General features: G+C 50.6%; 1 protein-coding gene across 10 annotated transcripts in view; it reads left to right on the top strand.

The window, feature by feature from the left end:
- ERG (ETS transcription factor ERG) overlaps window positions 1-12,642 on the top strand; it is a 207,221-nt gene that overhangs the window by 150,519 nt on the left and 44,060 nt on the right. For all 10 annotated transcript variants that reach the window (XM_087818419.1, XM_087818420.1, XM_016220793.2 and 7 more), the window contains one exon: window positions 10,739-10,956. In XM_087818419.1, coding sequence (XP_087674545.1) covers window positions 10,739-10,956 — 218 coding nt within the window. The remainder of the gene's footprint in view (window positions 1-10,738; window positions 10,957-12,642) is intronic.

The following is a 12,642-nucleotide window of genomic DNA, read 5'->3' as shown; positions in this document are numbered from 1 at the left end:
TTGGAGATCAACGGTCCCAGAGTCATAAAAATGATCCAAGTGTTGCCAGCAGCCAGCTCGCTGGGGCCCGAGCGTGTTCGACAACAGGGTGTCCCTACAGCCCTGAGCTACATCATGGGAGAGACGCGAGCCCAGGCAGAGCGTGAACGAAGGTCTGATACCCTGGCTTCTCGGTCCCCTTCCTGGGCTGCACCCCGGGCAGATTTATGTGCTGGAAAGTCTGCAGTGCTCAGGCGGGGCCTCCCGGGCCCCGTCAGCGGGGGGGAGGCGTCATCACTCCCGGAGCCAGGATCAGAGCTTGGCAGCAATGGGACCCTCACAGTGGGCGAGCGCTTGGCTCCCTCTGCAGTGGGAGCTGGCGTCCAAGAAAAAGAAAGTGTCCGCGTTCCTGTCAGCTTAATGCAGTGCGCAGCCTGTGCCAACAAATACTTGGGGACGGGATGGAAAGGAAAGGAAGGGGGTCCCTGGAGCACCTGGAGGAGGGTAGGGGCTCCAGGCCCGTGCTCCTCTCCCGGCCCGAGAGCCCCGTTTCTGTAAGACTTTTGGTGAGTAGAACCATATTTTATTGTCACTGTGGACTTTACGTGCAGAACAGCCCAGTTCCCAGGCAGGAGATGAGCCCCAACCGCACCTGAAGACGAGAAATGGGCTCTCAGGGACCCGGCTGCTGTCTCATCGTTAGGGAAGGTGTCCATGGCACGTGGGAAGCTAATTCCAGGGCGTCATGGAAAGAGTCTGCAGTTAATGTCTGACCTTTCTGGCCAGTCCACAGTGACAGCTGCCCACCTTACCCACAGCCCTGCTCCAAGGGGGAGAAGGTAGGGCTCCCAGTTTGGTCCTGGCAGGAGGGGATTGTGACTAGTTAAGTAAGCTATGTTTCATTTTGCTGCAAGAAGGACCTTCGAAAGCCCCAGCAGACCAGACCCTCACTTTGTAGGTAGGAGGTCAAGGCCCCAGGGCATGAGTGGCACTGAGTGGCTGAGCTGAGCCAACAGCTGGGTCTCACACCAGGGACCCCGTGTTGCCACAGCGCCTTTAAAATTCACAGGTGCCCATCCTGACACTGGCATATTGAATCTGGCATAACATGCCCATTTGGAGGAACTGCATCGATGTTTTTTTCAAATTAAAGCTGTTAAAATGCCCCCATGTTATGGGAAATTTGGGTCTGAGAGTGAGAAGGCACGGCGCGGACACCTGATGAAACGAACTGAGCCAGCCTCGGGAGGTGGGTGGAGGCCGGACATCTGCTTTGCTCGCCAGGGTTTTCCATTGTGCCAGGGTTTCTCATGAATAAAATTCTTGGAATTTTATTGAGAACAATGGATCCATGTGTCAGAGACCCACGGTGAGACGCGTTCCAGATGTGCAACACCCTGTGTTTTTAGCAGATGGACGTGTTTTGAAAGGGCCAAGCAGAGAGCTGCCTGTTTCTCACGGAGCTCCTTCTGAGGATGAGAGGGATAATTTCCAGGCCCCCCCCCCGCCCGTGCTCACACGAGGACTGTTTCAATAAAGAAAGGATGCCAATGACTATGACACCCTGTGGGCCTGCGGGCATTGTTCGGGAGTCCTCTAGGCGGCTTGAAACCTAAGCACCTGCACCCCACCTAGGTGAGTAAGCAGCCCAGAAAGGTGGGGAAGTCCTGGGAGCGTCCTAGCAAGGCTGTGTAGAGACCCTTCCTTGTGCAAGTTTATTAAAAACACCATAAGATTTTAGGGAAAATTTAAAATAAAAAGCATCATGGATCCCAAAACCTGGAAAAGATTTTTGGGGGGGGAGTCTGAGGAACATCCGTGTGTGCCATGCACTATGCTAGGGATGGAAATAAAGATTATAAGAACATCTTCCCTCTCTCCCCCTCCCTCCTTCCTTCCCTCTGTCTCTCCCCCCTCCCTCTCCCCCTCCCCCTCCCTCTCCCTCCCTCCATCCACTAGTTATGAGAACCCAAACAGCATCTGGGAGTGTAGGAGCAGTGAGGCTACAGTTTTGAGTAGGGCATCCAGGTTCCTTCCCGCACAAAACGTACATTTAATAGGCATCAAATGAACTAAAACAGAATTACAGCCAAAAAAAAAACCACCTGTCGAACTGGGCCAGGGACCAAAGAGACTGTATCCCGTGGGGCTAAAGTGTCAGATGTGCTCATGACAATAAGATGCTAGTTCCTCCCCCCCCCCCCCGTTAGAGAAAGACATTTGATTTTTAAGTTTAGAGCTCACAAAGCATAAGTAAGTGGCTAATTGCATACCAGAGACTATGTACTTTTTCCTGGCATCTGGCTTGTTAGAATAATTAGACTGAAAATGGATGGTCCAAACCACTGCCTCGAACCACGTGGAGAATTTGGGGCAATCACATCAACTTTCTATGACGTGTCCTAATTAAAATACAAGTGTCAGGTTAATAAAAAGCCTTTTACGTACCTAGGATATTTGGTCCATTTAGGAACCCTGGTTGGGGGCTGGGCAGCTGTCATCAATACCACCTTTGTCATTGAAGAGATTGAGGCTCACAAGGAGAAAAATGCAGCTCTACTTAAACCTGAATATGCAGATGTGCGCTGTCCCGCCTCTTCCACTGGGGACATTGTTAGAAGGTGGATTTAGGGGATCCAGACAGCAAGGGCAGGATGGGGCTTCGCACTCAGTTTTCCTGATCTCAGCTGCAGGGCCACTGTGTTACAGGTGCCGTCTCCTGCATTTGGGCGCACCCCCATGTTTATCCTAAATTTGGTTACAGAAAGGGAAATGAAAATGATCTTTGCATATCAAATGAGTTACTTAAATCGAGGTATATAAATAAGATGGAGGCTCTTGATGAATATTCTGAGTGTCATTTGCTGAATATGGTTAGAAAAACAATAAGCCTTGCCCGTCAGCCCCGCACAAACCCAGCAGGGCGCAGAGGGACCTGGGGCGCTGGGCTGCACCCTTTGCGCGCACTCAGACTCGAAACACACAAACAGGATGTTGTCACACATGTTTTTACACTTTCTGTTCATCGCTAACGAAGGAAAGAAGCTTGTGGGAAAAAAATGTGTTCCTCTGCGGGAGAACAAAGAAGCTATTAACGTCCCTTCCACAGCGTTCCTTTTGTTTTTGAGCCTCCCTGTGAAGGCTTGATTGACCTACCAAACGCTGTGCGTGCCTAATGTATGCAACCTGCAGAGAGTGGAGATGTGTCTTCACCCCTGAAACCGTCCCCACAATCAGTGCCGTAAACACATCCATCACCTCTGAACGTTGACTTCCTCTCCCCTTATTTACTTCTTTATTTTCTTTTTGGGGTAAGACGACTTAGCATAAGATTTAACCTCGCAGCAAATTTTTAGGGGTGCGACGCAGTGTTGCTGACTGCAGCACTGTGCTGAGCTGTAGCTCCCTAGGACCTGCTCCCTCGCGTGTCTGAGACCCTGGACCCCCCCTTGCCAGGCTGTGGCCCCACCTCGTCCTGCTGTCAGGCCTTGCAAAGCGCGCCCTGCAGAGCACGGAGAGGAAACGGAGTTGCTTGGAAGTCGGGCTTGTTGGGCCTCTGGTTCCGCCAGGCTCCCTTACGCCTGGCTCGCAGGACGTGGAGCACAGTCCTGTTTTCCTGCCAGTTCCCTGGCTGTGTGGGGTCCCCAGTTCCAGCCTCGGGGGTTTCAGGGACAGCCTGCCGCCTGTGCTAACGTGGCTGCAGACGTCGGGCCAGGGGCAGGTAGCACAGCCCCCTCGTCGCCCAGCGTGTACCCCTTGCCTTAGTGCCGTGGTGAGTGTGAGTGTCCACAAACACGTGATGGTGAGAAGCTGTTTCGATGCTAGGAACACGCGCCAGGATCCTGCCCTGAAAATGCTTATATTTGATAAAGGGGGGAGCGAGGAGAATTCCGGGGGCGCCACGCCTGCTCGGAGCCAAGGAGAAATCCATGAGTTCAGAGCAGGGAGACTCCACTCAGGGTCCTGAGGGGACCGGTCTCCAGAGCATCCTCTGCTGAAGGGATGTGCTGAGGGGAAGGAATGCGCCTCCCAGGGCCAGAAAGGAGGAGCGAGGGGAGGCGAAAAGGAAGAGTCCGGGTTCCCCCCATCTAGGCGACACCTGCCCTGAGGATAAGCCAAAAGGCAAGGACGTGGAAGGTCCTCTAAGGTGCCGGGTTAACAAAACGAATAGGAACGCATATAGATGGGCATGTATGTGTACACGTATGCACGTGTGTATGTATATGGGTGTATATGCATGCATGTATATATGTGTTTATGTGTATGTGTGTATGTTTATGTATATGTTTATGTGTGTATATGTGTGTATACATGTATATGTGTATATGTCTGTATATGTGTATATATCTGTGTATGCATGTATATGGGTGTATATGCATGTATGTGTATACAGGTGTTCATATGTGTGTGTATTTATGCATATGTATATACGTGTGTATGTATATGTGTGTACGTGCATACGTTTATGCATACGTGTATACTTACGTATATGTGTGTATGTATACGTGTACACATTTGTGTAGGCGTGTATGCGCGCACCTTCAGGCCAGTCCCGGGTCTCATTCTCCCAGCGCCGGGCTGCCATCACAAGTTGTAAACCTGATTGATACTGAAGTAATACCACATTGGAGAAATACGCTCTTTCGATGGCCTTCATTTGCCTATGTACATTTTTCCTTTGAGGTTAATCCAAGATTTTTTATGTTTTTGAAGGACTAAAATAGCAGTGTGTTAAATGAGAAAAACGTGAGCGCAAAGCTAGATGCTGCATTTAATATATGGTTTAATGTCTCCTCCGCTGCAGAAAAGAAAATAATGTCAAGAAGGGGCAAAATGATTCACAGCCAGCTCGACGAGGCCTCTGTGGCGTATGGCGCTCTTCCCAGCGCTATAATTAACAGACGCACCGGTCAGGTGAAGTTTCTCGTCGCACGAGATGCTGGCTCTGAGTATTTAGAGTTAAACCTCCTGGGGGTGGGTTGGCCTGGCGTTGGGTGAATGGCGATGGGGGAGGCCTTCCCGGGTGTGTTGTCTGCCGTTTATGTTGCTTTTTTCTCCCCGAAATGGGATTAGGAGGAGACTTCCCAGAAGCTTCTCTTGCACTTGCTCTGCTGTGAAGAGCAGCTCTGAACACGTGGGCTGGAGACAGCGTAACAGTCTCCAGTGTCGTTAGTCTGCAGACTCCCGCTTAAGGCCTCCAGGTAGCACTGGCCGAAGCATATTTATAAACGGTGGGCCTCCCTGCCCCCTTTGTCCCGTGTGTTACTCGCTAACGGAAGCCGGGCATCCACCCACAATGAATGCACCCCAGTATATGGCTGCCAGTTTGGGTCTGGGTCGTCTGATTAACCAAAGAAAAGAGCAGTTTGCTGATTTCAACCATCAAGTGAGAAATAGTGAGGCGTGTCTGGGACCCATTGCTGCATGCTTTAGGCTCGGAGGCGAGCATGTTGTACTTAGAAGGTCACTTACTGGTTTTGGAGGACTTTCCACTTACTCTCCGGGCCCTTTAATCCCATCCCGAATCCGGGGAGTCGGGGTGTTTACCCCCTTACCTTCTCCCACCTCTCCCGCTACCGACCTCTCTGGGTTTCTAGGTGGTTCCATCCCTTCTCTGTGACAGCCGCTCTGCTCCTTCCACAGCCACAAGACAGGGCGGAGACGTTCTGCCTGGGGCCTCCCTTAGCCCAGCTTCTTCTTTCTTCTCACACCCGGCAGTGTGAGTGTCCCTCCGGGGGGACTCCTCTCAGGGACACAAACCCTGCGGTGCCCACCCTCACTGCTGACTTCCTCCGCAGTCCTGCGTCCTCTGTGGGCAGGAGTGACCACCGAGCCCATAGGACTACTGTCGGGACGGAGTGGCCGCAGTTCCTAAATGTGAGAAGCCGGTGGTTATAAAACGAACCATCATTTTATCTGCCACGAAGGGGGAAGAAGCATTGCCAGTGAGTGGTGACACGCCACTGATTATAAGGTGCACCCGGGTTTCAGAGCCGGCGAACCGTGGGAAACGGGGTTGTCTTAAAAGCGGTGAAATGGACATGAAAAGATACCGCGTGCCAAGTGCCCACCAGGTCACCTGGTTCATTACACGCCGGAGGGGCTGTTTCCGAGTCCAGAGACAGTGGCTGAAGACCTCGCGTGTGTGTCGTGCGAGGAGCCCCGGGCCGGACCGAGTCCTGCTTGGCCGTGTGTTTGGGGGGAGTCTCAGGAAGGGCTTTGCATTGGGTGGTAATGAGATGACTGCCGTGGAGAGGCGGGCTGTTGGGTGACGGTGACGATGACCCCGGCTTCCTGAAGTGGGCACGGCGTCGTGATAGCAAGGACACTGATTAGAATTATCATCAGAGGCACTGATCGCAATCTTAGCGTGCTGGTCACTCTTAGTTTTCCCATTCATTCCTGTAACCGCTGGAGGAAACCAGAGGGCGATCTGGAAATCCAGGCCCCTGGGCCCCCAGTCCTGGCCTCTCCTGAATGGTTGAAAACTCCCTAAGGACCACTCCCCCTGGAGGCTTCACCGGCTCCAGCCGCGGGAGGGAGCTCGTCCTGCTTTAAGATGCTTTTGCTTTCGGCACTTGACCACACCCAGCTTGTCATGAAAACTTAAGTGTGTTGGATTCTCTGTATTAACATGATAGCATTTTTATGAACCACCGGGCACACGTTAGAAGCAAATCGGAGCCCAGAGCCTTATTTTCTGATTCTTTCACTTGCCGTAAGGGAGCCTCTCAGAAGAGCCATCTGTTTTGGGAAGGCAGCCGGACCTTCGGCTGGGAGTGGTAGTTTGCGTATAAAGTGCATTCGACTTATTACTTTCCTTTTCTTTTTTAGATTTTAATCTAAACATTTTGGATCCTTCGCTGTATCCAAATCTAGTTACTTAAAAATAAAAGCGTATTTTAGTCTTACAGTATGAAATACAATCTAGTTGCGTCTTCTCCACTTTCTGGAACTATCGCGACCGGAATCCAGAGGAAGCATCTTCACGTTACTGGTATACCTAGTATTCAAATGAAACCGCACACGCTGGACACGAACACAGCAGGCCCTTTTGTTTGGGGGCAATTTGCTTAGAATTTATGTGTTTCTCATAAGTTCATAAAAAATGGCATTGGTCGTCTGCCACTCGCCACATCAGAATATCCCAGCTCTCCCGGAGCTACAGAAAAAAACACCCCCGCACACGCACACACACCAGTCTAAAGTTCAGGTCTTTTTATAGCAGCGTAGAGGCAGGCATATTAAATTATTATGCCACGTTCCTGCCAGGTTTTGGCTCTTTTGAATTCTCTGTTATAAAGCAACCAGCGCAGTTCCCAAGTCCCGCGGCTGGCCGGAGGCTCTGGGAGAATATCCTAGACCCGTTCCGTTAACTAAGGCGACACCTTTGGCGGGTAGGAGGTAGGTAGGCGAGGTGGCCCTGGAGAGGAGGGAAGCCAGGCCGCAGGCAGGCAGGCAGGGAGGCAGGCACAGCGCCGCTCGAGGCCGGGAAGTCCCTTGCGGAGCCCGAGTGGAGGGACTCATGTGCTCCTGGTTACCAGCCTGCGTTCGGAGCTCTCGTTCGTTCTGCTTTTAATCCTGCTGGGCTAGAGCCGCTCCCAGCTTTGAAGTCCCAGGGCCGCTGGGCTGGAGAATCCTCCGAATCCGCTTTTGTCATTAAGACTCGAACCAAAGGGACGGGGCAGCCTGCGTAGGATACAGCGGAGTCACGTGGATGAACGAAGAGATGCGCTCGGTGTGTAGCGTGTGTTCTTGTAGGGATCAGCCTGTCCAAGCAGGTCTCCAGAATCACCCTGCGGCTTCTCTTACTCCCCCTGCTGCATTGGGGGGGTGCCCGTGTGTGTGTGTGTGTGTGTGTGTGTGTGTGTGTGTGTGAGAGAGAGAGAGAGAGAGATTTTGTTCATCTCTTTGCTCTTTCCCTGGCCTGTTCTTAATTCCGAGCGTCGGACAGCCCCGGGCTGGTTAGAATCACTGTGGGGCTGCTTTGATGGCTCCGTCTTTCCGAGATGCGGCCCAGGTTTCACTCCTTTGGAAATGTTTATCCTGAAGCCTCGTTTTCAGACAGTTTCTCCTCTGGTGAAAAAGCAACTCCTGATACTCTGAATCGTAAATACCATTCTCATTTTTTCGCAATGTTAACTTTGAGGAGAACTCCAAGATAGGAAGAAAAAGATGTGTGTCTCCCTTATCTCTAGCTTTCATACATTTTTTTTTTTTTCTAAATCGATCTCAATTAACTTTGATTCCTTTCTTTAGAAAGCCATGTGCTGAAATGATGCTTTGCCAGATGTGCGCCTGGGCTCCTCCCCCTCCGAGCACACACTGTGGCCTTGTCTTAGTTCTGATATTTCAGCCCATTGCCAAAATCTCAGGCTATATTTATGTGGTCATTAGATGGGTTTGCAAGAACATCCTAATTTCTCTTGGGGAGATACTGATATTGTAACATCGTTACGCTTTTTGTTGTGAAAGCCATTTTCGTTTTTGTTTGTAATTTTAAAACGAGCCCGTTTCTTGTATCTAGCCTGTTTTTGCTAATTTCTGATATAAACCACACGTGCGTGCATGCTTCTCTTCGTCGGTGAGCCGACGCGGATGTTACCGAGTGTGTGACTCCCCTCCGAGCCCTGGTGGAGTCCGCAGGGCCGGCGGGAGAAGGGGCCCCCTCGGCCTCGTGCCTGGCCTGGTGTGTAAAACCGCCCTCTCCAGTGCCACTACGGGAAGGGAGTCTATTTTGCCAAAATGATTAAAGAAGCTGTCACTTTTGTCTCGATTAATTAGCACGACTGCCTAAATCCATGGTACCCATTTTACTTTGAAACCCGCATCTGTGAGTTTAGATTCCTTAAACTCATTCGCTCTGTTTGTGGCCAGAAGAGAGAGCCCTGCAGCTCAGGTCCCCCACATCACCCTGCCCGGTTTTGCACCTCAAACTGTGCCGGTGCCCCAAGCAGTCGCTGCCTGTTGGTGGATGTCTTTGATGCTGCTGTACGTCCGAAATGCCTTCTTTTTTTTCTTTCTTGTGCCTGACTCTGACTCTGGCCATCACAACCTATCCTTTGTACATTTTGTGTTACCGTGTAAACCCTTAGCTGACCATTTCCCAAAGTATCGCAGGGCTAGGACTCTAGGGAGTTTAAAGAAGTCGAGGTGGCGAGTGTTATATAGGCGCAGGCACGTGGCCATCACTCCGAGAGCCAAAGCACGGAGCTTGCTCGGGTCGTTCCCCCCACTCACCGCTTCACGGCCTGAAGCTCACACGCGTGGGAAGCTGTGAGAGGAGTCGGTCCTCGGGTAGGTGGGGGATAGAGAGGCAGAGGGCGCTCCGGCTCGAGTTTGTGAAATTGCTCCGTAAAGATTCTGACCCTTCTGGGTAGGAGGGAGGTCGAGATCTTGGAAAGGCTGCTTCTTAAGGCTCTATTGCTAATGGGAAGCATCCTTGTTTATTTAAATATAAACTCAAGGAATATGAAGGAGTGTGAATGTCAGCATGTGTCGGAAACCGGGTAATGTGAGAAGGGCATCGTGGGCTGTAGGGCAGGAGGGCAGGTGGTCAGACACGCAAGTCGGCTCCGTCACTGACGCCCCGTTGACCTTGGGCAGCTCACATCAAGGTCTGCATCTTTCTGGATCTCAGATTTTCTCATTTGGGGATGAGAAGTTTGGATGAGCTGGTCTTCACAGTTCCTTCTGTCTCCAAAGTTTCTGTTTAAAAAAAAATGTGGGATCCAACCATCATTTGCATCTCACGAGTTGAGAGCAATACTGAGCTCGCCAACAGACGGAAATAAAAAATGAGATATCACGTGGATTTTTTGTGTGTGCATGATAGAAACCCATACTGGATCGTCTCACAGTTATTCGTGTAGTTGTGGCACAGTGTATGTTTCACGCAGTTGAAATTTCCGAATCACACTTGCGTTTGCTGAGTTGGTGGTAGAACATCAGCACAGCCGTACGCTGGCCACTTATTTGACTTAAAACCACGGAAGAATGATCCACCAATAACACATTTCTATTTCTTCTCACCAAATCATGCGAAAGAGCAAAGATGTCAATAGAAAGGAAGGAAAAAAAGAAAGCTAATCGGTGATCCAAATATTTTAAACATCCTGGTATTTGAAGGCATCTGGATAATTCACAGCTCTTTTTTTTTTTTTTTTGGTTCATTTATCATCCAGATGTTCGCCATCACGGACGCACCACTTGCAAGTCTATTGCAGCTAATAACTTCGAAGTGGGAAAACTCATATCTTTGTGCGCCTGTCCTTTGGTGCCCCATGTCCCCCCCACTCTCCTTCTAAGTGCCTCTTCCTTAGAATCCCCGGGGAATGTGGCAGTTGTGCCAGATGCGTAGGTGTGAGCCGTCGCTTTTCTTTTTTTAATCTTCGTGGCCATCCTGTACCCTGTCTGCTTGAATTATAGATTGCATTTGTCAAATAGTGACACGTGCAATTGGATGTCTTCGAAGACCTTTGAAATTCAACTTCCTTGAGTTGAGATTAAAGTGGGTGTTCTCTGCACTGCTGCAGTCCAGCCCGGGCTGCTTGGAGACCTGCATAAAAGTTTTCCCAGGCCGCCCAGTTCCAACTCCTATGGTCCGGAGGGAGGGAGACCAGCTACTTTTTGCTTCTGAAAGGTAGACCATAAAACTGCCTAAAACGTGGTCCCGGTTAGAACTGAATGCAGGGTCAGCCGCTCCTGGAAGCGGGCCTGTGCGGCTGCGTCCTGACTGTGCGTTTCTTTGGGCATGCAGGAAGCGTTGTCGGTCGTGAGCGAGGACCAGTCGTTGTTTGAGTGTGCCTACGGGACGCCGCACCTGGCAAAGACGGACATGACCGCGTCCTCCTCCGGCGACTATGGACAGACATCCAAGATGAGCCCGCGCGTCCCTCAGCAGGACTGGCTGTCTCAACCCCCGGCCAGGGTCACCATCAAGATGGAATGTAACCCGAACCAGGTGAACGGCTCCAGGTAAGGAGACCGCTGACTCCAGTTCTCCTGGTTCCCCTGTCCCTTGTAAAGGCCACGTGGGGCTCAGGCCTGCTTCTCCGAAGAGTCTTTCCAGAAAGCGGGGCCCTTGAGCAGTAACATTGGCCAATGCTGAGAAAATGTGTTCCCCGATGGTTCTGCATCGAGGACAGAGGCGATAAAAGTGGGAGTATATTTACCATGAACCCGCTTTGAAGATGCGGTGTGCAATTCAGTTTTCCAGGCGTGAGGGCTCTGCGGGAGGGGGGCGTGCACACACATGGCAGGGTTCATCTCTGAGGGTTTTATTGTCTGGAAAACAGTGCTGTGTTATGTTTGCATGGAGGGAGAGTGTCACTAGTGGACAGGCACTAGCACACGTCCAAGCCATATGCACTTGCTCATGGAGTGTCATAGCCACTGGTCCTTCACCCCCACCCGCCCACCCCCCTTCCCTCCTCTGTCCCCTTCTCTCAGTGCTCACCGCTGCTTCTCATCTTGACTTGCACTTAAAACCGAGCTCTCGTATTGCCCAAAATCATGAACTTCTCTGTGCTGTCAGATAGAATGTATTATCAAATGCAGAGCGATCCTTGGCCCTCAAAAGCATTTCATCGGATGTAGTTTTGAAAAGCAAAGTTGGTTTCAATTATGATATCATACCCCATATATATTCAGGAAGAAGAATATAAAATCTCAGAACAAAGAAAGGATAATTTTTTAACATGTTACACGATCCGGCGTACAGTCCTAAGAACAGCTCACACGTTCCAGTGTTTCTCTCCCTACAAAGCCCTCTACCCCCAGTGCCCTGTTCGCCCTCCAAGCGGCCCAGTGAAGGGGGCTTGTCCGCATTGGCTAGATGAGGACACTGAGGCTCAGGCTTTTTCTGGTTAAGTCAAGATCACCACTTAGAGGGACTCAGAATTTGGATTCAAACCAAGGGTGTTTGACTCTACACCTAGGGTGTTCTCCACTCTTTTGCATCTATAATAGGCCCTTTTTGCTACATATATATATTTTTTATGCCAAATATGTTTTTATAAGTGCTGGAAAACTGTTGTGTCAATTTCGAGTGTGGCCTCCATTAGGTGCCAAGTCACAGCACCTTAGAGGGGATGTCGATCAGCAGTGACGCTGGACGTGCCTGAAAGGTAGCTGGGCGATGCCGTAACTCTCCTGGGCTCCGCGAAGTCCATTCGCTTCTGTGCGTCCAGTTTCTTGAAACTGGGGATGATCACTCTGATGCTGAGCGTTGCCATGGCGTGGGTACTTCATGTAGAATTCAAGCCAACGTAGGACCGTAGTGAACCTCATCAAGAGATTGATTCCCAGACTTCTGGAAGGTCCCTGGTAGAAACTGCCATCCTAGGGTCCAGGATACCAGCGTCCCGGGCAATTATTTGTTACATGTAAAATATCTCACAGGTAATCCTACCCATTTGGTAGAGTGTTCCCACTGATCATTAACTATATGGACAGGGTGGAGCAAAAATAGGATTCTGGTTGTGAGTACACGAAACGCAGAGTTTATTCCTGTATTATTATGTATTAATTATTGTATTATTTTCCATACTCACAGCTATAAACCTACTTTTGCCCCACCCTTTATTTCTGAGACTTAGAGGATTGGAGCATAGTCATACGGTGAAGGTGCAGCAGAGTTGATGGGGAAGAGGAGTGGAGGTA

Source organism: Miniopterus natalensis, chromosome 6, assembly GCF_054644295.1.
Source record: "Miniopterus natalensis isolate mMinNat1 chromosome 6, mMinNat1.hap1, whole genome shotgun sequence".
Taxonomy (NCBI): Eukaryota; Metazoa; Chordata; class Mammalia; order Chiroptera; family Miniopteridae; genus Miniopterus; species Miniopterus natalensis.
This window is presented reverse-complemented; position numbering and strand designations above follow the sequence as displayed.